Source organism: Acanthopagrus latus, chromosome 2 (genome assembly GCF_904848185.1).
Source record: "Acanthopagrus latus isolate v.2019 chromosome 2, fAcaLat1.1, whole genome shotgun sequence".
Taxonomy (NCBI): Eukaryota; Metazoa; Chordata; class Actinopteri; order Spariformes; family Sparidae; genus Acanthopagrus; species Acanthopagrus latus.
Window position 1 is genome coordinate 4,589,640 of NC_051040.1, and position 27,591 is coordinate 4,617,230.

The 27,591-nt window shown below is 42.3% G+C and overlaps 1 protein-coding gene across 3 annotated transcripts; it reads left to right on the forward strand.

The window, feature by feature from the left end:
- bcl9l (bcl9 like) lies at nt 1–27,557 on the forward strand. 3 transcript variants are annotated; one of them, XM_037074463.1, is made up of 10 exons: nt 1–391; nt 1,471–1,491; nt 17,009–17,082; nt 18,701–19,128; nt 21,463–21,585; nt 21,985–22,159; nt 22,347–22,431; nt 22,788–25,206; nt 25,298–25,552; nt 25,859–27,557. In XM_037074463.1, the coding sequence occupies exons 4-10, from the start codon at nt 18,789–18,791 to the stop codon at nt 27,046–27,048; spliced, it is 4,587 nt and encodes a 1,528-aa protein (XP_036930358.1). In that variant the 5' UTR covers nt 1–391; nt 1,471–1,491; nt 17,009–17,082; nt 18,701–18,788; the 3' UTR covers nt 27,049–27,557. The 3 variants fall into 3 exon arrangements, with proteins under 3 accessions (XP_036930358.1, XP_036930344.1, XP_036930353.1); XM_037074449.1 differs by lacking the exon at nt 1,471–1,491; XM_037074458.1 differs by lacking the exons at nt 1–391; nt 1,471–1,491 and adding an exon at nt 7,325–7,465.
- The last annotated feature ends 34 nt before the right edge of the window (nt 27,558–27,591 follow it).

Below are 27,591 nucleotides of genomic sequence, written 5' to 3' on the forward strand. Positions count from 1 at the left end.
CCGTGTGGCCAACACTAATTATCGTCAGCGGCTGGGAGTGATATGGACTCGCAGAGAAATGCAACGTCCTGCCCTTCTTCTACATCTTGAATAGTGGGAGTCATGAACCGCTGCAAGGTGACGCGTCCTCTGATTTCAAGCGAAACTTCAACCTAGACGCGCCGTGTTATTTATCACCATCTGAGCCCTCAAACGTCAAAACTGCACCAGCTTTCCCTTTTTTTTTTTTTTTCTTATCAAACATCGGGATCGGGACCATCTTGCGCAGTGGTACGGCGAGCGGAGCAAGCGGTGGTGGTGGTGGTGGCGGCGGCGGCAGCGGCCACTCCGGGGAATGTCGACTGGCCGTCAGTCCTGCTTGACATCGGCCTCTTCCGATCGCAGACACCAGGTACAGTATACAGCATTTCCCCCCTCCTTTAAAAACCAAAACACACAGTCTCCCTTGCTGGGGCACTGCTAGCTTGTTCGCGTATTTAACTGAACCGTCTTTAAACGTGCGGGACTCGTGTTAACTTTCTCTTCCGTCTTTTTAATGTTTTTTTTTTTCTTATTTTCTTCTTAAGTCTTCGGGGTCGCTAGCGAAGCCAGCAACTTAAGTTCGAAATCCCCGTTAGCTAGCACTGGTTCGCTTGCAGATGTGTGCTGCTACGTCAACGTCAGTTTTACAAGCAAGTAAGAGGAGCTAGCCGAAGACATGAATTAGCATGCTAAGTTAGCCCCGTGGACCTGGGGCTGGCGCAGCAAGTCTTCCCACTCCTGAGCGCCGGGGTTCACACCAGGGGCATGTGTCCTGAAATTCTCCTCACAAGAATGCGATGCTTGCTCCACTTTCACCCACTCCCCACCCCCTCCTTTTCCGTCCCTTCCCTTCTCTTCCAGCCATTTAAAAAAAAAAAAAAAAAAAAAAAGCACAATTTTTTTTTCTCCCCCCCCAACCCAACCTAATCCAGATGTGAATGTAAAAATGACTTAATATTAGCTTGTGAGGAGGAGGAAGCTAATGTGGCGGACGCAGCCGAAGCAGCCGTTGGTTGTTTTTTAAATTTTCATTTCGGACGGTTAGGTGAGCTAAAGAAGCTAAAAGCCGTTAGGAAGGTGACAGACTTGCGTGACGATACCTGGCTGTCACCTCAAACACAGCGTGGGCATGTTGGAGAGCTACATGTAGTGACCGCTGCTCGACACTCATATCTGACACTTTACTCCCTTTTTTTTTTCTAAAATGCTCAACGTAAACTGAATGTAGGAAAAATATATACGTTTTAATAATATTATTTTGAAAGTCATTTCCTGCCCCGCTGTGATTCACGCACACTCAAACTACACAGTGAAGCGTACAGAGCTGGACGTCAAGCTACAGGTTTATAAACGTTGTGTGTTGATTTAAGTTAATTGTCAGAATGAATATGTTATATACTAATAGTTAACATTAGGGTCAGGTTATTATAGTTTTTTTTTTTTTTTTAGCTGAATGCTGAAATACAGCTGGTGAGAACACACACACACACACACACCCTTTTTCCTGTCTCTTCCTTTCTTCCTCTCTCTCTCTGTTGTGTGTGTTTTGTGTGTGTGTGTGTGTGTGTGTGTGGTCTCAGCCTTATGACAACCCATGACCCCCACCAGTTCAGCCTGTTGAATATAGTGTGATAATGCTGCACTTAAACCTGATCTCACACACACAAAGAGATACTACAGCTTTTCTCTTCCTGTGTGTGTTTGTGTGAGTGTGTGTGTGTGTGTGTGTGTGTATGTGTCTGCACAGGCACGTCATGCTGTTTGTGTATCTACAATATCCTGGTGAGCTATATATAGCGCCTAACAGAGTTTGCAACTTGATCCGAATTGTCTTTCAGAGCCACAGCACACTGCGCGCTGCTTTCAGCTGGAAGTGAAATATCTCCCGGTTCAGAGCATCTTTTTCTCCCCTGATTTTCGCTTTAAAAAGGACAGTCGACCGGCGCCGACTTGTGGACTTCTGTTTTTGTATGTGTTTCGTCCTGAGGAGGTCCCCGTAGATTTTATTGCAGTGCGTAATTGTGGAAACCTCGTGCGAAACAGTCAATCTAGTATGTCAGGAGCAAGTTGCTTTCAAAATGCAACATATTACTAGTTACTTTTATTTTAAAGTAATATATTACATCAAAATATGACTGTTTTGTGTAGTGTAATAATTACTTACTACACTACTTTTTAGTTACTTTCAACCAAATGCCCAAGTAACCTATACAGAACAATTAAATAGCCTAGATCTTTTTAAATAGAGGATGATTTTAATTGTAGGCGGTACATGACATCACTGGAGAAACAGTTTAATGAACTGTAATGAGTAATGCATTATATTACTCATATATTCCTGTTTATTACTCAAAGGATCTCACCTGAGAGAAAGATCTCGTCCCCTCATGGACCCTACATCTGTTTCTTGGCTGTGCATTATCAAATAGCGGTATTAAAGGATAAATTCAACACAAAAATTAAAATCCAGTCTTTATCTACGCATGCTGATAAAAAGTTGGGTCAAGTTTCATAGTCTTTTTTTTTAAACTTGTTTTAGAGTTTAAAGGAACAACCTAAACATCATATATGGCTCCATACAGCTCAGTCAGCGTAATCCCAAATTGGGATCCCATGTGAAGTGGGTTTACAAGTTCAACCACACATCGAGGGTGCACGTGGTATCTTTTCAAATGAATTTTGGGATCTCTGAGACTTAGCAGACCATAAGTTCCTCAGTTGCAGAAGAGAATTCTGCAGCTGTTTTTGCTGTGAAGATGCGGAAATGTTTTGTTGACCACGAAACCTTAATAGGACTTGAGTGGATAAAAGAAGTGTGACATAAAAGGTGATGCTGCAGCAGTCACAATACAAACGTTGATGTATCTCTGATCGTATAGTAAGTTCCTGCCTCTTTTGTTTTGTCCGGTGTCGATTTGAATGAACATGCGTGTGGCAGCCACTGCATGTCCACACAGACTGCTCTCCGGTGCAAGCAGAGACAGATTTGGTGAGCTGCTGACAAAGTGTTTCTTATCTGGTTAGGTGATCTGAGAACTTTGGGGTGAGTTACAGGGAGCACAGCTAAGGTGAGCTATGAAAGAATAATGTGATATTGAGAACGTTTCCACACGACAGAATACGAAGACACTTAAGTAACGGACTCTATAGACCTAGTGGAAAAAAAATAAAAGAAAAGGCCTCGGTCTAATCCTTAAATAGAATCAGTTAGGCTAGGCATTTTTGTGACAGTTGTGCGTTATTATCCCAGTGTCTGTTGGAGCTCTGTGCCTTTCTGTGAGCTTGTCTTTTGCATATGTTTGCATACAGTTTTTGCTGACAAAAGTACTCTGTCCACACTGCTGCTGGTCTGCAGCCTTTCAAATTACATTCTTATGTTTAGTCACACCAGGAATTGTCAGAGCAGGCGTTTTTAACCTCAGTTTGTCCATTCAGATGTGAACAATAGCATTTGATCTCCGGTGTGCACCAGGGGTTACCACACCGAGACCTTGTGAGACTGCACTTCGTGGTTCTTGTTAGAAGTGAGAATGTAATATGAACCAACTACAGGATTTAACCCTCAGATACTGTACACAGTTTCGTGACATGGGTGAAAGAGGTCGGATGTTCACCTCTGTTTGTCAGCACTTAGTTATGCCCGGAAGGCCTTGTGTAACAAGATGAGTCTAGTGTATACTTAGAAGATTATGATTACGGCTGCAACTAATGATTATTTTCATTGTCGAAGAATTTACAGATTATTAAGAAAAATAATTTATTAATCAATGTCTTTAAAATGCCAAGAAATTGTGTAAAATGTTCACCACAGTTTTCCAGAGGCCACAGTGACGTCTTCAAATTGATTGTTTTGTCCAAAAGATAGTCCGAAAATCCCAAAGATTTGTTTTGACATTTGACATTTTAACTCTAAATATTACTGAATCGATTATAAAAAATTGTTGGCACCTGATTTTTTTCCCATCAACTTATTGATTAATTGTTGCAAGTGATGTGAACGTAAGCGCACGTATTCACAGCTCAGTGAATGCTACGTGATCACAGTCACAGGGAGAGGAGTCCTGATTTGTTTTGACCCCCGTCATACTGCCATATTGTCTTAATATCCAGAAGAATGACATACTTTTGGGCCTGTGGGAGTTTTGTTTACAAGTTTTTGAAACTCGTCAGTCTTCGACTAGATGACTCAAACAGGAAAATGCATCAAAGCAAAACTTTTCCACATACAAAACCGACCATAGGTTGGATTACAGGCTCTGTGAGAATTGAGCCCACGTTCCTCCTTCACCATGAGGCTCTGATCACATCCAACCAATGAAAGCCTTTTTAGCAATGTCACAAACACAGTGTATTATCGTGGGAACTCATGACTGCGATTTACATGTTAAGAGATAACAATCGCAAGTCTTCTTGAGGAGGCTGTGACTGTGTTTCACATTGCATTTTTTAAGTGCCTTTTAAGTGCCTTGATACCAAATTTGAATATTTAAATCAAATGGTCAGAATTAGTTGGATTTGTAACACTTCATTTCTGTAATAGCATCTTTTCTTTGGCTAGAGTTTTAGATTAGTAACAGAAATCAAATGCATCGAGGATGTGGTGGACAATCCTTCACCAAAAACATTGATAGGAAGTTTTTAAAAAAAGTCCAACAATTAGTGAAACAGTGCACAACATTTTGATTCCATACACTGACTAGAGAAAGTTACTTCCTGGTATGTGAATGTTCAACTCCTCACAACTTGGCAGAGGCGTGTTTGACTTGTACAGTCTGTTGTATGAATGCACAGTAGTATTTGATCTTTGTGGAGGTCTCATGGAGCTCTGCGTGGCTCCAACAGACTATACCATTATTCCCTCTAAGTAGGGTGTATTGCAAATTGAATTACATACAAATACACAAACAAACAAACAGGCTCTAACTGGGATTATACATCCGGATGCTGCATCTGTCACCACCTCGATCCTCTTAAGCTTTCTTGTCCTATGCTTTGTAATCATGCCATCACTTGCAGTTGGTATGTATTATTAGAATTTTGCAAAGCAATCTCACTGTTTCACCCAAAAGTAAGGTAAAGAACATTACTTTCAAATTGAGATTGGTTGCGTTACTGATTAAGTACTTTCTCCCAAACTTGTCAACCCACATAAAGCAAACATGGTGGAAATATGGCACTACAGGAAGGAGGAAAACATATATTTTTGATTTTACTGTCCCTTTTAAGTTTCTCCCAGCTTTCGTCATTTCTTCTTCGTCAGGTGATAACATTTTCCGCTTTATTTCTACCTTTAACACTTTTTAAAGTCATAGTAGGGTAATATCTAAGTTTGACTGTGGATTGGACATCTCTAATTGTAGTCCTTCTGTCTCTCACTTGGGCTAATGTTGGGGTAAGTTATTTTAGTGAAGGTCAGGTTATGTTGGACGGTCTCTGTTTATGATTTGTTCAGCGTTGTTTTGGGAAAACGAGGCTGTTTACAACCCTGAATGCTCCCCAGGGAAGCAACAGTTTCAGTCAGAAAGCAGTCCACAAACCCACAGATTGTTTATCGCTGCATCTGCAGATTATTTTTCAGCAGTAATTGATTCATTTTTGGTCTATAAGATGTCAGAAAGTAGTACAAAAAATCTGATGTGATGCTTCTACATGTCTTGTTTTATCTGACCAGCAGTCCAGAACCAAAAGATTCAGTTCAATACGATATGAACCCCAGAGAAGCAAAAAAAATCTCCATATTTGACAGGATGAAAACAGCATTTTCAGCCAGATTGATACCAAAATGATTATCGATTTAAAAATGATCATAGCGGTTTTCTGTCAATCAACTGAGTGACCGGCTGCTTCATCAATGCAGCTCTAATAATGCATGTGCACCATGTGTGGAGTGCATTCTTTAACTCTTTTCATTGATCTTTTGACCTGTGGGGAGATCCTGTAGCACCGTATCTGGTCGTCTTCTGGTTGGTGTATGTTCATCTTGACACTGAATGGTTTCCATCCATCAGTCCTCCGTTTTCCGACTGCTTCTGTGCTGTAACGCCTGCACTGAGGCTGCAGTTAGGTCTTTTTCCTTGCTCTACTTGGCTTTCTTCCCAGAATGTGTTGGAAAGGATACAACCCTTGACCCTCTGTACAAAATGAGCCCAGTACTTCCCTGTCCCTGAGCTGAGCTGAGGCTAAACCGTGGACGAGGTGCCTACAGTCTTCTTACCAATTAGTTTTTCACTCTGTTGAGAAGGTGATTGTCTGAAATAGTCAACAAGTTCTGTGTAAACAGCACACATTTTCCAGATCACATATAACCCATAAGAGTGCAGTATCGACCTTGAATGAAGCACATATCATACGTGGTCGTGGTTTCATTAAATAAGTTAGCCTTATGTTTTCGCCAACATATCATTTTTCCTCCACTGCTTAGCTCACTGCTTTTTGTCTGCTTCATAATGTTTTCCCTTGGTGTAAAAAGAAAGGTACATCTCAGGTCATCTCTTTCGTCGTCACTGCTCAGCGAGGGTGTTTTCATCAAAAGACGGCAAAGCTTTGAGATCTTCACAAATGTCTCTGTTTTTCTTTTTTCTGTGGCCTTTCCTGTGTTGCAGGCCTTCTCAGTGCACATCGCCTACTGGTTAGCCTATATTTACTCAGCCCCGTGACATGTTTTGTTGCCACAGCAACCTGCCACAACCCCCCCTAGTGTGCTGATTTTTTTTCCTTGGCTGTCACCTGTATACTGTCCCACAATGCACTGCAGTTTACCCTCAACAAGTATGTGAACTGTGAGTGCAGAAGGAGCAGCAGATCCGAGTTTGTGGATCAACTTCTCCAAACGTAGAAATACCTTTTTTTTTTTTTTCAGCTGAATCCTTCTCATTTTTAGATGTTTATTCAAATGAATGCTGACCTGAGGTAACCTCTTGTTATGCTCGTAGACCAATACATTCCTCCAACACCAGGCTGCAGAAAAACAAAGTGCATGTTGGGAGAGGCGAACACGCTTGTGATTGAAGGAAAGGAGAAGGAAAAAAAAAACAGTGTTATGAAAGGGACTAATAGAAATCAAGCAATAAATATGGGTATCAGGCTGAATGTGGTCAACAACCCATGGACTGGGTTTCCCAGCCTATTTGTTACACTTGAATGCTCTGACCAAAAATGACAAAAATGCAGTACACTTAGTTTTTTTCTTTCCTCCTGCGAGACTTTTGAACGAGTTCCAGTTGTGTCCTCTCCCTGCCTACAGCCTCTGACAGCATACGAATATAGTCTCCACCTCTCCTCTTAAAAGTTACGAGTTTTGGATCTGCTGCCTCTGTGCAAGCAACACTCTCACCGGCTGCATCAACACCAAATCATGTCTCCAGGATCGATAGCAGTTTCTCAGTTGATAGTTTGGAAACAGTATTGGTGCTTTCCAAAGAAGTGCCCTTCAGCTGTCACAGTGGTAAGAGGGAAATATTTTTTTATGATTCCAACCGAAGTCTGCAAAATCTAAAACCTCATTCCTCAAAGAGTCTGAGGGGTGTAATATATTGGGTGCTACCACTGATAATCATTAGAAATGTACTGATGTGAGTCACTTAGACGCTGCTTAAATATTATTGTGCTTGGTTGGTTTTCCATGAGAGAATGTTGGCAGGGGCTTGATAGCTTATTTAACATCTCTAAACTAAGTAATCTCTAGTAAACATCTCTAGCCATTGTCCTTGTTGGTTTTTCTAAAAGTTTCACGCTGTGAAAATCAATACAGTAGCTGACGGAACTGTCCTGTTTAAAATTCAACTCAGCCTCTCGAGAATGTAGTGCAGTGATTTTTACAAGGCTCAGTGCAGATTTCAGATCAGAGGAGTGTCAGTGGTGATGTTCGAAATGTGTTGTGTTGAGTTCTTTTCAATATAGAATTGAATAGTTTTATGCACGACTTCAACACACACAAACTCCTTATATCAACCACTCCTTGTGCATTTATACTTCTGTGTTTCTGCAAAGAAACTGAGAGTCCTTTCTTCAGTTTCAGTTGTGTAATTGCTGCTTCGTCTGAGCGGGTTTTGAGCTGTGTGTGATAAGGTATGGCTCCAGAGTAACCTCTTTCATGAGTGACCTGGAATCGTCCTGAAAATCAATTCTAACCATCCAGATGAGAATTTTAAACCGTCCTGAAGTCAAAATGTAGTTTCTTTACTTTGTTATTCCCATCTACAGTTGTAACTCAAAAGTATTAGAATTCAAAGTAAGTTCACCTCCAAACTGTGCTTCAGTAATGTTATTGACTATAAACCTGTTGTGTTTAATGCTTTGTGTGTCTCTGAACAGTGACTCTCAGCCTTGCTGTGTGTTTAGCTGTTAGCTCTATTAGCGCTGTAGCTGTTAGCTCTGTGCCTCAGTCTATGCGGTGTGTCCCGCAGTGCTGGTACTGGACAGACTGTGTCAGTTGCTTTTTGGCTAATTGAGCATGTAGAGTCGGCGGCGGCTGTTTGGTGAGAGAAATCCTCCCATCGGCTGTTCAGGTTAGCGGTATTATACAGGAAATAGAAATGTAAAAAGGAAGGGAACGCCCATTGAGTCTGTCGCTGTAATATCCATGATTCTGCACCTTCGCCGGTGCTGTTTTCAGCCTTTTATCAGAGGCTATATTATCAAGAGCAGTGTCAGAAAATGCTGCTTAATCATAACAACTGTTATGTCGGCAGAGAGGTGTTTATCGTCACAGAGGCGCACATCACAAAAGCTTGTTTGTCCACCATCTTTGTGGTGCGTTCAAGCGCAGCTTTTTTGGCCAAGATGAAGGAGAGATGAGGGAATGCAACAGTCAGTCACCCACAGGTAGATTCAGCAGTACAAACTCTGTGACACACTGTACGTACTACAAATGTAGAACAATGTCTGTGACGGTGGAAGGTGGTGATAAGGGTGACAATTTTGGGCTTGTTTGAAAGCTTTGTGTGTGGACATGAAGGGAGTGATTACAGCAGCCACATAACCCACATGACATGAGTGTGACATAAAAGCAGGCGAGGGAAAAGCCCGTCAGACGTGTGTTGTTTTCTTTAAGTGAGCATGTTGCGTTAAAGTGGGGTTGTATGTTCACCTTTTTGCGAAGTGTTGTGTAACAGTGATAAACATATATCATAAGTAGTTTTTCTGAAAAACAAAATCCATAATTAATAAAATTTAACAGTTGAAACAGATTAAAGTTTCAAACTTGATTTAACTGTGAACAATGTACCTGCAAGTGTAAGGAAAAAAACACTAAGTCTACTATTAAATGTGCAAATTATAACCATGATATGTGTTTGATTTCCCTCTTGGGTACATTTGGGTATATTTTTACAGGACACAGGACTCTGTTGGTAAAACTGAGCTTTCTTGAAGTTCTGAGTCATTTTTTCTTGACAGTTTGAATCTCAGTATCAGGGACTTTTTCATCTCTTTAAAAACAACTAGTTTCTTATTTTTCCGGAGTGCACAGTCCTGACACATGATTTCATGACTTGTTAGAAAAGGTACTTTTGCAGTCATTCATGAAGATGTTGGCTAGACACTGAGATGAAGATGGGAATATTTTGATTATGATGTGGTTGAGTTGAAACTTTTATTTCAGGTGGTGAGAACTCATTTGTAGTGAAGACAAAACGGTTATGGAAACTAAGCGCGAATGAGAATTGATTGGCATTGTTACCTGGAAATATTTTGACTAATCTTTAAAAGCCCGTGATAGTTATAGGCCACTGTTGGTTGGAGAAAACTGTGTGCATGAAGACAATGGACGTCAACAGTGTGGAGATGTTGGATTGTTTTATTTTTCAGAGATTCTTCATTGTTTTGGATTTTTTGGGAAAAAGTGTTTACTCGTGACAGATTTGAGAAACCAAACTTTGTAACAAGTTTGAAGGTGGTGGTGACCACAGACAGACGGAGAGAGACAGAGGCGCCTGCAACAGAGCCAAACCAGGACATCTTTTAATTCATTTATTTATTTATTTATTTTATTTTTATTTTATTGGTTATCAGACTAAACCGCACTGATTCAGGCAATAGGAAAAAATGCTCAATATGGGGTCTTTCCCTGATTTTGGATGTTCTTGAACCTTGATGAAAGTTAGATAGATACAAATGACCTGAAGCTAACTCAGCCCAGCTAATGTCCTCTGGTGAACCTGACATGAACGTTGGTCGTGGCGGTCCTCTTAGATTATCATAACAGTTGATAAAAACTAAAGAAGAACTTGATAGACACTGGAAGGACATGGTTCAACGCTGAATTGGCCTTCACAGAGGATTTATTCTGTCAAGTCATACATGTTGTGTTAGCCGTGGCCTTGTCCTAAGTGAGAGTACAGAGTGTCCAAGCACGTTTAACTTATTTGCCTTCTCTTAGGCTACATTTCGACTGGCGCCATGTGCAAATGCAGTTTGTGAAGCAGCTGATGTAAAAAAAAAAAAAAAAGTCTCGACTGTGCAACTGTGTGGGCTCCTGCGTCACACACATTATTCATTCATCAGTTCTGTTAAACAGTTTGGCCTCAGTGTTTACTGGTGTCGGTCCACAGAGCAGCACTGTGGCATCTGTGTTTTGGACTTGGCTTAGTATTTTGTTCTCACTGTTGGCCCTGACTTCCCAGGGCTCTCTGGGTCTATTAATACCAGCTCGCTCTAAAAATACAGAGTACTGTGTGACCCAGTGGGACTAAATAGGAGCTCAACCTCTTACCGTAGGCATACTGACACACGCACACACACACACACACACACACACACACACACACACACACACACACACACACACACACACTGCAACCCTGCAGTTACAAAATCTGAGTTTCTTAGAATACAAGATCCCTGGATTCATCTGAACAAAACAAATGGAACATCAGTATTTCTTTCACACAAAATGGCAAATTAATTTAAATCGTTTATCAAACCCTCAGGCCGGACCGAGAACACTGATGTTTGTTTCCACTGACATTGAAGGAATGCAGGGGTGTGTGTTTGTGTGCGTTGGCCCGCTTTGTGTGTATATGTACTTCTCATCACGGCTCTAAATGAATTGGCATTATGTGTAAAGACCACATGCTATGGAATTTAAAACTCATTGAATTATTTCCCTAATTTGTTTGGAGCAGTGATTGGACAAGGTCCAACTGTTAAATTGAATTTGTTTCCCAAACAACTAGTGAAAATGTCAAATGAGGAAAGCCAACTGAAGAACATTTTGTACCCGAACACGTTTGTTGATTGGATAGCAGCTCAACTTTGCCCAGCTGCCTAAAGGGAGCAACTCCATCAACATGTTTGATTAAATGCCTAATTAGTATCTCACATACTTGAAAGAAGGCAATATAACAAAACAATGTACATCAGGGCCTGAACATAATAATACCAGCCCTAATATATTTGTTTTCAGTGTCTCTGCTGGCTCCCCATCTCATGGGCACACACTGATTTGTTTGTGAGTCCATTCAAATGAATGGTTGAGAATCAGTTCAATAATTTCTTTGAGGCATTAAAGTAATGAAGGTCTTACAGTTTTGGTATCTTGATTCATGATGGGCACATCAGGAACATCAGTAGTAAAAAATCTTTGATGAATGAGACATTTTTTAACTGCACACACCTCACTTGGTACAGTAGCTGTGAGACAATAACTGAAGACACCAGCCTATTGAACCGTAGCAAACAGTGATTATCTCTCCTCCTCCAGCTCAGACATTTATTGTTTATATCAACTCCACTTTGACCAGAAAGTCTTGAAACATTTTTAATTCACTGTACGTACTGAAGAAATAGAGTTATTGGCTACTATGGAACCCTTTCAGGTGTTTAAAACCTCTTTTCACAAGCAGTTTTTACCTTTTGATTCTACAGTTGTCCTGTGATTTGATTTGGTCCAGCGTGAACTATGGACTCCAAATATTTCTGCCACATGTTCATTTCAATTGAGTGATTTCTGTATTTCTGTTTTTGTCTGAATGATTCATATTGGCTTCAAGCTGGGTGGCTGACGTTAGGAAAAGGTGATTCATGTACTTCTGAGCAGTATTTGAATCAAAATCTGATGACAGTTTGTTGAATTGTTTCCTGTAAGTCCAGTATGAGTCTGATCAGTCCAAATTCACGTAGCCCCGCTGAAGCAGATTAGCTGAGTTTATGACTGTTAAACTCTTGATAAATAATGCATTGAAGCGGAATAATTGTTTGCACTGCTGTAGCGAAGACAATTGGATTGTTTCTGTTTTCCCCAGTGTGGTAACTAAACAACACAGGACAAAAGAGAGTTGATTCATTAATTTAGTCTATAATGGAGACATGAAAGCACACAGAAAATGGTGCCAGGCTGCCAGCCTGAGTGGATCACCAGTCAGCCTCCACCTTTCCAGGAGATTTTGTGCCCACTGGCAGGCAAAATATAATGAAAAGGATGGTTAGGACTTTGATAGTTACATATTTGGCCTTGGATATTCAATGTTGTAGTGAAATAACTTCAAAATTGAAAGCAAGTTTAAACAGTTTGAATGTGTAGCTTGCATTGTGCCATCCATCCTATTATCTTCAGTGACACGTGGGAATATAACACAACAGCGCCATCAATCGCAGGCTTCAAAATAACCATGAAGTTGCACACTCTAAACTTCATGAAGGCAGGATTCATCCACTACAGTATAATGCAGTGCATTGACGGTGAGGGTTGTCAGGTCATGGACAATCTGAATGGGATTAATACAGTTGTATTCACTGAGATACACTGATGCACTTGAGCTGTTGAATACTGTGTAATCCGTGACATCCTTTCAGTGTGTTGTACACGGTGGCAGATTCTTTCTATTCTTCTAATTCATGCACACAAATTTATAATTTAGGGGGAATTACTAATTTGTGCACATGATTTGATACATAAAAACCCATGCAGCAGCATGGGCAGACCATTTCAGCAGACAAGTAGGAGACTCTGGTCTGTTTCTGCCCAGAGGTCTGACGCCTCTCACTCTTTCACAACATGATGTTCATCTTTTTTGTTGGTTCTCCTCTGGAGGACTGCGGAGGAGGTTCAGCATCATTCAGCATCTCATCCACACATTACCACTGTTGTTACTTTAAGCCATAGCACCGTATAACAAGCTCAGCATCTGTGACCTTCATCATGAAATAGTGATGGCACACAGTTAAAATCTGAGTATTTCATCAGCTTGAACAGAGCAGGCCTTCATAAAGGGACATGCAGGGGTACTCGGCAGCTCTGCACACATCTGGTTGCAACATACTATGAATAATGCGATTATTTTAATCTAGCTTCTGTGAGCCTGCAGGTTAACGTCTTATCTACCAATCAGATGTCTTAGCTGTAATTATTTTTCAAGCTTTTAGCACTGTGAGGAATGATTAACATGGTGTCTTTTTCATGCGTTTTCTCAGTAACTGGTCACCTGCAAGTCAGCATAGGTGATGCCAGGGGTGTTGTTAGTCAGTCCCAGTACACTTTGCACACTCTGTACCCTTTTATATAACAAGCTGTACAAACTGTGGTTTGTACTTTTCCAAACTGTGTCACCATACTATTTTGCATAGTAAGGCTTATTTCACTTTTTCTATCCTTGGTCATTTTACCCGATTCCTTTCCAATCTATTGGTTAACAGACTTAAAGAGTGAAATTGTCATTTTGGATGTGCAGATACAAATGTACGAGAGCAACATATTTTCTTGCCATTGAGAAGTTGTTAAACCATTAGATGAGAACTGCAGGAGACCTTGTTTGATCAGGAAAGCTACAGTCTGGGAGGCCAGATGGAGAGCTGCAACCTTGTCAACATGAACACAAAAGCTAGGCTGAAAATGAGCGTTCAAACCTGCTTTGGCAGAAGTTACTGGGAGGGAAAGGGAGAACACCTCCCCTAAGGGACATTAACTTTAATTTTACAACCCCGATTTTATTACAGATTAATTGCATAGCAGCCAGGTTGATTTGATTTAATTCCATCATTCAAATGTCACCATAATTAAGCACTAATCATTCCTCAGTCTTGGCTGTTAAATGTCTTGTTATGCTGCTGTGTGTTGAGGTCAGGATGTAATGAATGCAGATGACACCAATTAAGTGTAGTGTTGGCACTTATGGTGTGTCTGATTAGTTGACGCCCTCTTTAAACAAAAAATGAGAGCCGATGGCAGAATGTACCAGTCAGATTCAGCTCTTGTACTGCTTTGCAATAAACAGTATGTAATATGTATAAAAGGAACAATTCACCCAAAAATGAACATTCAGACATTATCTTCAATTGATTTTCTATCGATATGGGGCTGAGTAGAAAATGACTGAATTTGACAATTTTTTTGGGTGGACTGTTTCTTTAAACCCCTTGGTATTATGTTTTGAAGCACTGAGTCCATTGTTTTTACACTGCTGCTCAGAAAGAAAGGACCTTGAAGTAAAAGTGAAAGCAGATTTTTTGACTGTGTGTGACTATGAGGAAGTTTGAAGTGTTTATGAAACAGTTTCACGTCTCCTCTGATGATTATAAATGACCTGTTACAGCAAACGAGACCTTCAGTGAAAAGACTGCTATTTTTATATAGTAAATTAAAGTAAAGTACATGAATGCCTGTGCTCGGGTCCAGTCACATATAGCACATATAATGTCAAATACACACATTATGTATTATTACGTATATTTTGTACACAAGTAGTCCACACTGTTCACTGTGACACAATAAGCCAGAAGTGGTGTAACCAGTTGTTTAATAATTTGCATCATGGCATGAATGGAGATCACCTGTATATGATCAAGTTGTGACAAGAGATTTATGGATTAATGGACCTCAGATTATTAACTTGTACCCTCAGATTACTTAATTTGCGTGCTCAATTTAATAATTTGAATTACTATTTTTTAAATCTTGAGCTAGACTTTCTTTGTCATCGGTCTGATCTAAAATGAACTCTCATTAAAGATGATGTTTTTTGATTGTGTTCTCCTTTCTGAAGCACTTTTCACCCGATGTTGCAACACAAACTGAGAATAACAGAATAACATTTGCAGCCTGTAAACAGCACTGTACAAATACACTTGGCTTGAATTGGGAAACCTGCTTTGTTTGAGAGATGTAACCACACAACAGCTCAGTTAAACATTAATGTGTTAACCAAAAATTTCTGCTAGTCACACCGGCAACTTGTCTAGAAACTAGCCTCGAAGGTCAAGGAATAGCACTTGTTACATTCTATAATATTCATTGAGGGTGGTTTGCTTTGAATAGTTTTCTTATTTGGTGTATTACCACTTCACAGCACCTCAGAACCCTCTCAAGTAAAATCTCCTCCAGCCTGAAAACACTATTCTAAAGTCACTGTAATGTTCCTTGTGGCTGATTACTTAAATACAGGCTCCATACACGTGGCACAGAGTGGGGATAATAGTAGTGCAAGGCCTAACTCCAGGTTTACAGAATGTTCAAGTGAGACACAACATTTACACTTCAATGACTTGTACGTGTTTCAAAGTTTTCCATTCCAAACTGGACTCAATATTCTTCAGACTTTTCTCTTGTTGATCAAATCAACTGCAGCAGAAATGACAGGGTGTCTCCGGGATATCTACCAGACTAGATTTAGATAGGCCCGTCTCTTCGAAACCGTCCACTCGAAGGTCACCGACTCACCATATGATTAGTCTGCCTCCACTTTGTATTTCACAAAGCAAGTGAGTCACACTTTGTCAACAGGAGCGACGTCTGACTGTCCCCGGTTGAGTTAATGAGTGATGAAGTCCTCAGCCAGCAAACAAGGCGCCTTTCTGGGCAGACTTGAGCCTGTGTTAGTTAATGACTAATTACAGCATTGTGTTTACCATTACCTGTCAAGGTGAGTGAGTGGTGCAGATGGTTCTGTCAGAGTGGGACAGCTGACCTGACTGAGAACGCCGTGTGCTGCGTTGGGATTGTGTCATCGGCCAAAAATGGAAACCAGTGGAAATGTTTACATGAGATCGGCATTATGTCTGCCAAATATCTCAGCTAGGTGTTTTTGAACAAGCTGTGATGACTGTTTTGACCCACTATTGTTCGCCAGCAACAGGTGTGGAAGGGTCTTGTTCAGACCTGCAAATTCTGAAGAAGTGCTCAATGCGCTGTGCGTGAGCAGCTTTTGTGGGATAGAAGTCAAGAAAACTGGTGTACAACTGGTTTGTAGATGGCACACACATTCTTCAACACACAGAAAGGCACACCCCAGTTGCAGAGGTTAAAATCAGAAGCTTGGGGTTATGGACACAGGCAGGTGGCGATGTCAAGAGGGCGTCAGCTTGCAGCTATGGACTTGAACCCAGAATGAAGCCTCACGTACGTAGAAGTGTCCTCCATTCTTAATGTCGATAATCCTGCTTGATTTAGGGCTGTTTTTACTCCCTGACATTACCAGGTAACATACCTGAGAGCTGAGGTATAGCCCAGTCTCTGGTCACGTTAAAATAGATTAAATACAAATGCAAGTAATGCTGACAAACCCTTGATTTGGTGGTGTATCTAAGATAGTAGTCCTAAGATAGAATCTGTAATAAGTAGATAATGAGTTGTTGCCCATTGGTGCCTAAAGTCAGAGTGTGAAACCGAGTGAAAGAGTCTCTGTGAGAGAGGGAGGGAGAGACAGGTATTGCTACAGACAGTGTTGTGGAATGTGTGGTGGAGTTTTTGTGGTTTGCAAAGTGTTTGGTTGGAGGAGGGACCTAAAACACTGCTGAGCTACTTCTGAGTCGCAGGTCCCTCCCCCCAGCTCGAGCTCAGTCGTTGCACTCTTTCCCTTAAAGGAACAGTTACCTCACACTGTCTCTTTGGCCTTGGTCTGTTATCAATCTTTTGGCATCTTGTCTCTCTTTTCCGTCTTTGCTCATGAAGTCGATGTTGACCCACAGGCTGAGGACTCACACACTGGCCGATAGCACCGACTGTAAAGGTTGCTATCACATCCACTGATGATATTACTATCTTGGTTTCCCCCAGGTCCATGTGTGGTCAGTGAAGTGTCCTGGAGAACAGCATGGCAGTGTCTCAGCTGAGCGTCTGGGTGAGATGAGGTGAGTGAGCAAGCCGAGAAGTTTGCTTTAAGAGGCCTGACCTGGAACTGTTGAGTGTTGCTAATCGTCCAGCCTCAATACATAGATTATTTTTTCTAGTGATCCAAAATAGATATAGAAACTACGAAACTATGTATTTATAAAGTGCCCAGATGTGTCTAACACTTAGATCAGGCCTTGTATAGAAAATAATTTGACTTTGTCTTTCAGTTTTCGGCCCAAATAGGGGCATCACGATATACCGGTATTTATGATAACTTTGATATTTAAAAAGGAAATGCTGATATTATTTTAAATATACACTTCTGGTAGTGTTGAGTATATGAAACATATCCATTTCTTTCAGTTCTCTTTTTGTCATAGTGGATGGCTGAAATGCACCTTAACGCTGGTTGCCTCCTGACAAGAAGCAGTAACTAACTGGCTAGATTCTACCACAGTGTGTGACTGCTACACAGCCAGGGTTAATGTCACGTTATGTAATTGCTAGTATCACGTGTAGCTGTCCAGCAGATGAAAATATCAATGACCAAAATATCCTGTAGAAAATATGCCAAATAAATTCATAGCATATTGAATAAGCAAAGCCTGACATGCAAACACCACACACTCCTGCAACAGCATTTAATACAAGACTGAAATGTCGAAGGTGAGGCAGACATCCCTGGGCCAGGTTAATGATGATGATGATAATGATGATAATAATGATGGTAATATAAAACAGCAAGCAATGATGCAGCATGTAAGCCTTTACAACAGTAAAGTGTCAAGCAACGGAGGATACAACAACAGCCAAAAATCTCAAACTTTTTCAACCACTCTGTCTCCAGCAAACTAATGTTTTCCTGCGGTACAGTGCATGCTTTTCAAGAAGCATTTGGACTCGTATAAAAGTGAAAATATTCTCACCTTTTTGGTGTAAGGTGCAAGGCTGCACCTCTTGTCAATGTGACACATAGCCCAAGCAACTTGTGCATGCAGCCGGCCACACAGGCGCACCATGAACACCATCAGAGCATGAAAAGGAGGTCAGAATAGACTAAATGCTCTGCAGCATTTGTGAGTGGGCAGGTAGGGCAAATCAGAATGGATCATTGTGATTTTGTGCTTTATGTTTTATTGCTGTTTCACTGTAGACTACGGTATATTAGGTGCCCTGGTAGCTCAGTTGTTAGAGTGCGTGCTCCATGTACTGCAGAGTCAGAATCAGAGTATGTGTCCTCGCAGCAGACGCCCAGGGTTTGAGCTGACCTGTGTCCATTTGTTGCATTTTCATCCTCCTGTTCTCATCCTGTTTCCTGTCATCTCCTGTCAAATAAAGCTATTAGATAAAGGCCCCCAAAAAATTAAAGGTCTAACGTAACTCTAAATAGTAATCATAATCATGTCTGAGGAAATTACAGAAGAGAGCAAGATATTCTACCCACACCTGAAAAAAAATTAGCTTGCCAGTGTTGGAGGTTTTTGTATTTTGTATTTTCTATAGATAATATGATCATTTTTGTGAATTCTTTGCTGCAGAATAATCAGGTAGTGTAAATCTGATATTGTGACTGCCCTCGGCTACAGAACTTTGGTCTGATTTGCTGTTGATCGTGATTTTTCTTCCCTCCATCAGTGTCGCCTGTTAGCGATGTGAGCTCAACTGACAAACAGGCACAGCTATTCTCCATACCAGACCTCCACCTCAATCACCAGCCAATCAAATGCACCAGGACAATAAACTGGCCAATCATGGCAAGCAGGTCACCGGTGACAGCCGATCCCAGATGCCCAGTATAAACCAGCAGGCTCAGCAGCAGCAGCAGCAGCAGCAGCAGGGAGCTGCCGGCCACCTGGGTCCAAAGGGCGTGGGTGCCGGCAGCCATGGAGTCAAAACCAACCAGATTTCCCCCGGCAACCCTGGGCTGAAGGCTGTCAGCCAATCAGTGAGCAACGTTGGAGGCATGCTGAAAACCAAATCCAAGCGCGAGCGGAGCGTCTCCATTGACTCCGGCGAATCAAGAAATGCCATTCCTCCAGCCCTGGAGACAGATGCCAAAGGAGGTAAGACGTGCACACACAGAGGAAACTGTGTCAGCATCTGGGACATATAGACTAAGTGTTTCTATTCTAAGTATGCAGAAGTTCACTTCCTTTACCCTCCTATCAGCCTAATCTTAACCCGAAATACCAGATTATGTGCGTTCACCTCCTCCACAGCAGGAAGTGAATGTTAGGACTGAGAGGACAGCAGAACTTGTTTTCTCTCTTGTTGAAATGCCCTGACCTTTCAGTGAAGCGTCAGAATTTCCCCCTGGCTTTTGATAGTATGTGCCATGCCTGCACTGCAGTTACGTGTCTCAGACGAAAAAGCATCTGGGCTTTTCTGTAGTCATGTCATGAGGTTGCTAAAACTTATTAAGCCTTGAGAAGTTGTTATTAGAGTGGGAGACAGTGAGTGGGTGGGAGGAAAAAAAACCCTTTTTGTGAATGTTTCGGTAAACATTTGTGTTTTGTGTGTTTCAGTACAAAGTGTTTGATGTGCATTTGTTTGCTGTTGCTCATTTGAGGGTTTGTGTGGTCACGTGAGCGTTTGGCTGCAGATGACATTAATTTGATTATGTGAAACTCATGTGGGCTTCCTGTAGATGACTTGAACCTTCTCTTTAAACACTCACGCACACAAAAACACACACATCTTGACACCCTCAGAGGCAGATGTGTGTTTCTAACAGGACGAGTGACGGAGGCAGACAGGCGGAGAGAATGAAAGATATGGTGGATCACTTGAAGGGAAATATCGTTTGACCTCGACCCAAACACACTCTTGTCTGTCTGTTTTTGTCTAGCTGTGATCTAATTTCTGCATGTAGAAAAAGAAAAAGTGCACTCAAAATGAAATGCCAGCCTCCCTCCTCTTTACTCCAAATCACTCCACAGTCAAACTGACAAAAATCTTGTTTGTAACAAATAGTTTGAACACGGTAGCAGACGTGACTCAATAGCTGTCTTTCTTGTTAAGATAAAACAACTGCGGAAAAACATTCAGACAAGACAAGAGGTCAGCTGTTTTCTGCTGCATTGCTCTGTAAAGGTAGCAGTCCTCCCTCTGCTGTTCTCTGTGCATTGTCACTGCACACTTCCTTCCTTACTGTACGTTCACAGCCTTAAAAGTTTGTGGTTACCCAAGCTCATCTGATGTGTTAATCAGAAGGCAGCTTTCTGCCACAAAGTCAGTGAGATGTTGATTGATGAACCTGAAAAATCTTTACTGATTTGTTTATAAAGCTTCTCTAAAAACGTGACAGTAATGAGGGATACTGCCAGTGTACTTTTTTCTTGCATGTCACTGTTTGGAGTTTTAAACCAACCGTTGTATTTGCTGTCAGAAGTTTGTTCTGCCTCTTCCACTGCAGGTTACCGTCTGGAAGTGTTAAAGCTGCTGCATGTTTCGTGCAGCTGTTTGCACCCACCGGAGCACAGCAGCTTGTGCATCAACTAAGTCTTAATTGCGTCATGTGAGAAGGCTCAGCACATAGGAAACATTGCATCTGCAGATTTGATTAGCATGCATGGCACAGTGTCGAGAAAAGAAAACCGAGATCGAGATCAGCAGAAGTGAAAATGATTGCAATGATTTATTTTTACTGTTTTTATTATTTCTTTATTATAATTTTAATTTTTACATTTTACATATTTCATACATAACTTGTGTAAAATATGTTGGTTATTTTGAGAAAATAAATGTGTAAGTCAGCTCAGTTTATTTCAGGGTTTAATAATGTTTGACTTTTTTGCATAGGCATAAAAAGCACATTGTATAAGCATACATTGAGGTCAGAACAGCAGCTGTGTATTTGCAAAAGGGGTGGTTCAAGCATTGGTGCATGCATTTACTTAAGTTTCACCCTGAAGACTGCCAAAGTTATTAAAAATTTGGGTCACAGAGACCAAACATGGAAAACATAATCAATAATTTTACATGATATGACTTTTAGTTTTTACTAGATCTCAACCGATATATTGGTTTACATTATTGGTGTAGCCCCGAAACATTGGGATTGGCGTATATTTGTCCAATATGAGATGTGCTAGTTAGCATTGTCAAAAATATCAAAATATTGATACTGAATATTTGAATATCGCATTTTTAAAGTCATGTCTTACATAAATCAAGGCAGCTGAGATTCTATAACTTCCAGCTGTAATGCAACAGATTAGTAGTACGTGAGCTTCTGGGCCTGGAAAATACAAAGGTGATGTTAGATTGATGATTTATTTATTATTTAATCATTAGTGGTGATTGTTAAAAACAAAATAACATTGGTAAAAGCTTTTACAGTGACAATACTATGACAGATCTTCTCCAACTGTTGATGTGTGTGTATTATCCTCTAGAGGGTGTTATGCGCAGTAAGCGGCGCTGTGTTCTGGAGAAGAAGCAGCCATACAGTGGAGATGAATGGTGCTCTGGACCTGACACTGAGGAAGATGAAGACAAGCCACACACTGCAACCCACCGTAAGTCTGTCCACCTCCACAGAGGGGAAAAAACATTACAGGTTGCTGCTGCCTGAATGTTGCACAGTCTTCACTAACAGTAGTGTCATTGTGCCCACAACTGTGAAGGGTGCATGACTTACATGAAGAAATTCCCTGCCACATTTTCTCAGGGTTGACATGGTTAATGCTATAAACTATCCATTGCTGTTTTTTTTTTTATCCAGCATATACACTGAAAGGAAGAAAATGTCAGCTAGGAGTGCTTTACTTTCCCTTTCAAATGATTTCACTTTACATGTGTTTTAGCTCCATCTAGTGTTTAGATGTTGCAGCCAAAAGGATTTACTTGACATTGCAATTATAAACCTGGATACCACTTTAGACTAATTAAACCAGTGTGTTGCGGATTTTTCACAGGGGAGCGTGGGCTGGCAGGTCCTATACAAGGGCTCTCTGATCGCCTGTCTACAAGGCCCATGTCTGAACCCGTGGGTCCAGTAATGGGATGTGGAGTGGGACCAGGGATAAAGGCAGAGCCACCTCAGCCTTCACAGCAAGTGGTGTATGTTTTTACAACCAGCCTAGCCAACAGGTGAGAACTCTTTGCAGGCCTGACATCCTGGTGATTATTTACATCTGAAGAGGAGATGTAAAGTTTTTTTCATCTTATTAATAAACTTGATTTGTTTTTTAGATTTTGACTAGAACTCTTGCACAACACAGAATTATGTATTTGCTGTAACCTTTTAAGTTGTAATTTTGCTAATTGTTTTTGACAGTGCTGCAGAGGCTGTAATGAAAGGACAGAGCGATTCCATCCTCCTGTTTCACCAGCAAAATGTTCCACGCAGCAAGTTGGGGCAGGTCAGACATCCTCTCAGTGGCAGATTAGATAAAATGTAAAGTTTGTGTTGAATCTGTTAAACCCAAGGGGAGTAAAAGTGTTGGCCGCAGCAGAGACCACAGGTGCGAAGTATGTGGGAAGCCAAATTTGTTTAGCTATTTTTATGTCAGTATGTCTTCGTTCCTGTTTTCATTTGCAGACGTTTTGTCTGCTGTGAATGTTTGCACTGTGTTGTTTTGGCAAAAGAACAAATGGACAACATGCTATAAGATTTAATAAAAGCGATAAGCCAACAATAATACCTCTATTGAAAATTACAATAATGTAACTGTAGATGCTGTAATATGATTTCTTTTTGTGCTTTTTTATTCCACAGGGCCACCAATCAGCGAAGCCTCCTAACCCATCTGAGAAGGTAAACTCCAGCAGCTCTCCACCCATAGGCACCCCTAAATCCCAAAGTGGAACTCCACGGCCAGCCTCGGCAGGAGTTGTAGGCCCATTGCATCATGTAGGGACGCCGTCATCAGCAGGACACTCTGATAATGAATCCTCTCAGACCAGACCTGGTGGAGCCTCCAGCAATAACAGCATCATCGGCCATAGGTCAGATGGAGGAAGCACAGCCACACCGACAGGTCCAGTCCCTGGAACTGGAGATGGGGAAGGTGCAGGAGTTATGACTCTTCCTGTTGCTGCTGTTTCTCCCTCAGGGAGTCCCTCCATCCTATCTGCACACCTACAGAGTGATACAGGCCAGAGGAGTGGCCCAGGGAACTCAGATGGTTTGTCCAAAGAGCAGCTGGAGCACAGGGAGCGTTCTTTGCAGACCCTGAGAGATATAGAGAGGCTGCTTCTTCGAAGTGGGGCAAGTGGTGGCCCTGGAGAAACAGGAGGCTCCAATAACAATGCCAGTAGTAACCCCTCCAACATAAATAATAATAACAGTACTGATAGGAGTGGTATTCTCGAGGACGGTGATAATGGTACTAATAACTCTGGAAATTGCAGTAGTGGTAATATGCTATCGTCAGCCTTGGCTCCGATTGGAGGGATGAAGAGGTATGAAGAACCGCTCCAGTCCATTATTTCTCAAACACAGTCCCTCGGTGGACCTGCCCTTGATAGCCCTCAAATGGATTCTCACCATAACATACCACAACACCCCCATCATCAGCTGTCTTCACCTGGTGGCGACATGGGTCCCTTACTTGGACCAGAAGGGCTGACACCAGAGCAAATGGCGTGGAGGAAACTTCAAGAAGAATACTACCTAGAGAAAAGACGGCAACAGGATATTCAACCCCCCACACATCCCCAGCACTTTAGAATGATGGCCGAGATGGGCATGCATGGCGGTCCTATGATGATGAGAGGACCCCCTCCTCCCTACCACAGCAAACCTGGAGACCAGCAGTGGGGTCCTGGCAATATGATGGGTGGAGGAATGGGTGGAAATGCACGAATGATGGACATTCATCAAGATGGACCACGTGGCCCAAGGTTCCTAGGACAGATGCAGAGAGGGCCTCCTGGGGGAGGTGGCTTTCCTGCTAATGCAGGGGGAGTTTTATCTGTAGAGGGTCTAGGACCCCAAAGGCCCACCAGGCCAGGGATGATTTGGCTGGATGATATGCCAAACAACATGGGTGGTGGAGGTCCCTTTCATGGCTGCTACCCTGGTGGGCCTCCCCAGCACTTACAAGGTGACCCAGAGCATACGTTAACGCATGAGGAAATGTTTCGCATCATGGAAAAACGGCAGTTGCAGATGCAGCGGCTTCCTAGGTTTGAACTTGACAGATTAGCTAAACAGCAGCAACAGGGCAACCTTGGCTCAAGACTTATGGATAACCCTGGGGATCCAGACTTTCCTAATTTGTCAATGGGCCGGGGTCCACCCTCTTCTCGAGGTGATCCTATGGACTTTCCTGGCTCACGGGAAATTATGGGCTCTCCTGGAGGGGGTGCTCAGATGAGAGACTTGGTGGATTCTCCTCTGGGTAGCAACCTCACAATGAACATGAACCCACAGATGAATGTTCAGCAGCAACAGCAGATGATGCTATCCCAGAAGCTCCGAGGAGGTCCTGCAGGAGGGTTATCTTTAGGTGAAATGTTTAGCCCTGGAGAGATTGCACGAATCAGAGCTTCACAGAATGGAAGAGGAGGGAATAAGGGAATGATCCCAGGACCTGATGGACCCTTCCATTATCCCAATCAAGGTCCTTTCTCCGGTGGACAGGTGGAAGGACCTTATCTTCAACAGTCTGGTCCTGAGATGTTTGGGCCTGACCAGCAAGGTCCAAATCAAATGGGAGGCACACCACGGCTTAGTCATATGCCTATGACTGGAGGACTCAGGGGACCAGACCTCAGTCCAAGGCACCAGTCTGACCTATCAATCAATGTTAACCCCCTGACCTCTCCTTCAGTGCCTCCTCCTCATCAGCTTAAATCTCCATCCCTCAACCAAGAGCCATCTCCTCTGCTACCTTCCCCCTCTGCTCCAGGACTGAAGTCACCCTCACAGATCTCCTCTGCTGGGCATCACCCTCTTCCCCCTGTGTCTGGTGCTGGGACTCCTTCATCTGCTTCCATGAAGTCTCCCCAGGTAATGGGGTCTTCCAACCTTGTGTTGCACTCTCCATCTGCCTCTCCTGGAAGGCTGAAGTCCCCAGCCATGGCTGTGGGCTCTCCAGGGTGGGCATCTCCAAAAACAGCTCTTCCAAGTCCAGGTGTTCCACCCAGTGGTAAAGTAGTGGGCAATGGAGGAAGTAGTTCCACCGAGACAGGTACACTCAAAATCCAATATGAAGATGGTTTATCATTATTGTTAATACTTGTATTTCTGTGACTATAACCGTTTTTGTTTTTTCTTTGCAGGCCAATCGCTTCCTCCAAGGAGTTCCAACTCTACCCCCATTAGCCAGCCAGGATCTATGAATCCTACTATGCCATTTACTTCCTCTCCCAATGCCCTTCCATCTCAGAATCCTTTGTCTCTCATCATGTCTCAGATGTCCAAGTATGCCATGCCCAGTTCTACTCCTCTCTACCATGATGCAATCAAAACAATTGCCACTTCTGATGATGAGATGCTGCCGGATCGACCGCTTCTATCTGGTGTCAGCATTGGAGGTAGGACAATAGAAAACACTGTAAACCATTTGGAATTATGCAGAAAAGAAGCAGTAGACTGGCGCTGGTGCAGTGTGTCATTTTTAGATTTTGCTATGCCATCAGAAAATTGATGAACTCATTGAATGAATGAAGTGGGTAAATTTGAGGAGGAAGAGCAATACAGAATTCTCAGCCTAAACTCTTTTTAGTATAGTTCTGTTTAGTATTGTAGTAGTGCTATTTGAAAACAGACCTCCAAATAATATTTAATGTGTTGATATATTAGTGTGACACTTTTACATGCTGGCTGTGTTTTATCACCAGGAAACATGGGGAACCCCCAGACCACGCAGATACTTGTCTCCCAGGGCTCCATTGGTCCCCACAGCGATCCACAAAGCCCCATGGGTATTGTAAGCCAAGGTCAGCAGCACCTGTCCCATGAGGCCTCAGGACCTGTGCTTTCATCCCCAAACCAAATGGGCATGCCTGCCATGAATTCTGCCATGATGGGAGGAGGTGGACCTGACGGAATGGGGCCCTGCAATGTTTCACCTATATCTCAGAACCAGATGGGAGGTTTTCCTCGCATCCAGCAAACTCCTCATGGGCCCATGCACTCACCAATTGGAGCAATGTCACAGAATTTCTCTCAGTCTAATGAGGATATTCTACCACCTCAGCAGTTACACCTGCTTAGCAAAGGCCATCCTCTTCAACGTCCCTCTCACCCTTCAGACTCATTTGCATCATTGCCCATGGGGGATGGCCCAGATCTAAGTGAAGTCATACGACCCACTCACACAGGGATCCCTGAATTTGATCTCTCCCGTATCATTCCTTCTGATAAGCCCAGTAGCACTCTTCAGTATTTCCCAAAGAGTGAGCCACATCAAAATCCACATCAGGGGCCACCATCCCAGCAACCTACTCCACAGCAGCTCCTCAAACAGCTGTCTTCTTCTGGCCCCCCACACAGCAGTGGCCCTTCATCCAACCCCCACTTAGCAAACCTACAGAATATGATGGCTGAACAGCAGCTGCCACCTCATCCCTCACATGGTGGAATACGCCAAAGCATGGGCATTCCTCAGGGGGGCTCTAGGGGTATGGTTTCTGCGGGCATGGGCCCTATGTGCCCCCCTGGACATATGATTGGAAGGACAGGCATGATGCCTCAGCAGCAGCTCCAGCAACAGCAGGCCATGATGGCAAACAGCCTTCTCCACCATCCTTCCAACCCATACCCTGGCATGATGTCCTCCCAGCAGCACCCACACAATCTGATGACACAACAGAACATTATGATGATGCAGGCTAAACAACGAGGCATGTCAATTCCAGGGGATCCATTTGGCCCCCAGGGTCCTCTAATGTCCCCTCAGGGTCCCATGATGGCCCCTTCTCACCCACAGTCTGGTATGATGGGCCCCCAGTCTCTCAGACAGCGTGGAATGTCTCTGGACAGTCCCATTGGCTATGGCCCCGGAGGTATGGCCAATATGCCATTCTGACCCAATTCACATAAACTGTAAAAAAAAAAAAAAGAAAAAGTGTCTACTAGGTTCCCTTCCCATTGTGTCCAAGTTTTTTTCATTAATGTTATTTCTGCAGTTGTATGAAAAGAGGAACTGTAAAAACAATAAATCAGCGATATTCAAATTTTGGTACAACTGATTTAAAATATTGAATATTTAAAAGCACTGTAACACGGTCCAATAACAAATCTGAAGCCATTTTCTAAAAATACTGTAAATTATGTATATTTCAAAGATGTGTGTATTTGTTGTGGGAACAGAGTGACAGTCAGGAGAGGAGTGCCTCAAATTTCTATTTGTTTTAATATCATTGATTTATTTTCTCCAGCTACCAAACTGTTGTGCAAAGGAATTATATAAATATATATATATACATAATATATATACTTGCTGTATATAAGATGCAATTTGTGATTGTTTGCAGTTGTTCTGTATAACTGTGTTTTAATAGAAGTCTAAAAAAATAGAATAATACTGATCTCTAAGGTGATTTTAGTTTTGGTTATTGTGTTGTCAATT

What these genes read in the sequence shown, in the direction of transcription:
- bcl9l (XM_037074463.1), top strand. Translation starts at nt 18,789, where the DNA reads ATGCACCAGGACAATAAACTGGCCAATCATGGCAAGCAGGTCACCGGT. An exon ending in ACAACCAGCCTAGCCAACAG is followed by an intron (nt 22,160 to 22,346) that starts GTGAGAACTCTT and finishes TGTTTTTGACAG; the next exon opens with TGCTGCAGAGGCTGTAATGA. An exon ending in CACGCAGCAAGTTGGGGCAG is followed by an intron (nt 22,432 to 22,787) that starts GTCAGACATCCT and finishes TTTATTCCACAG; the next exon opens with GGCCACCAATCAGCGAAGCC.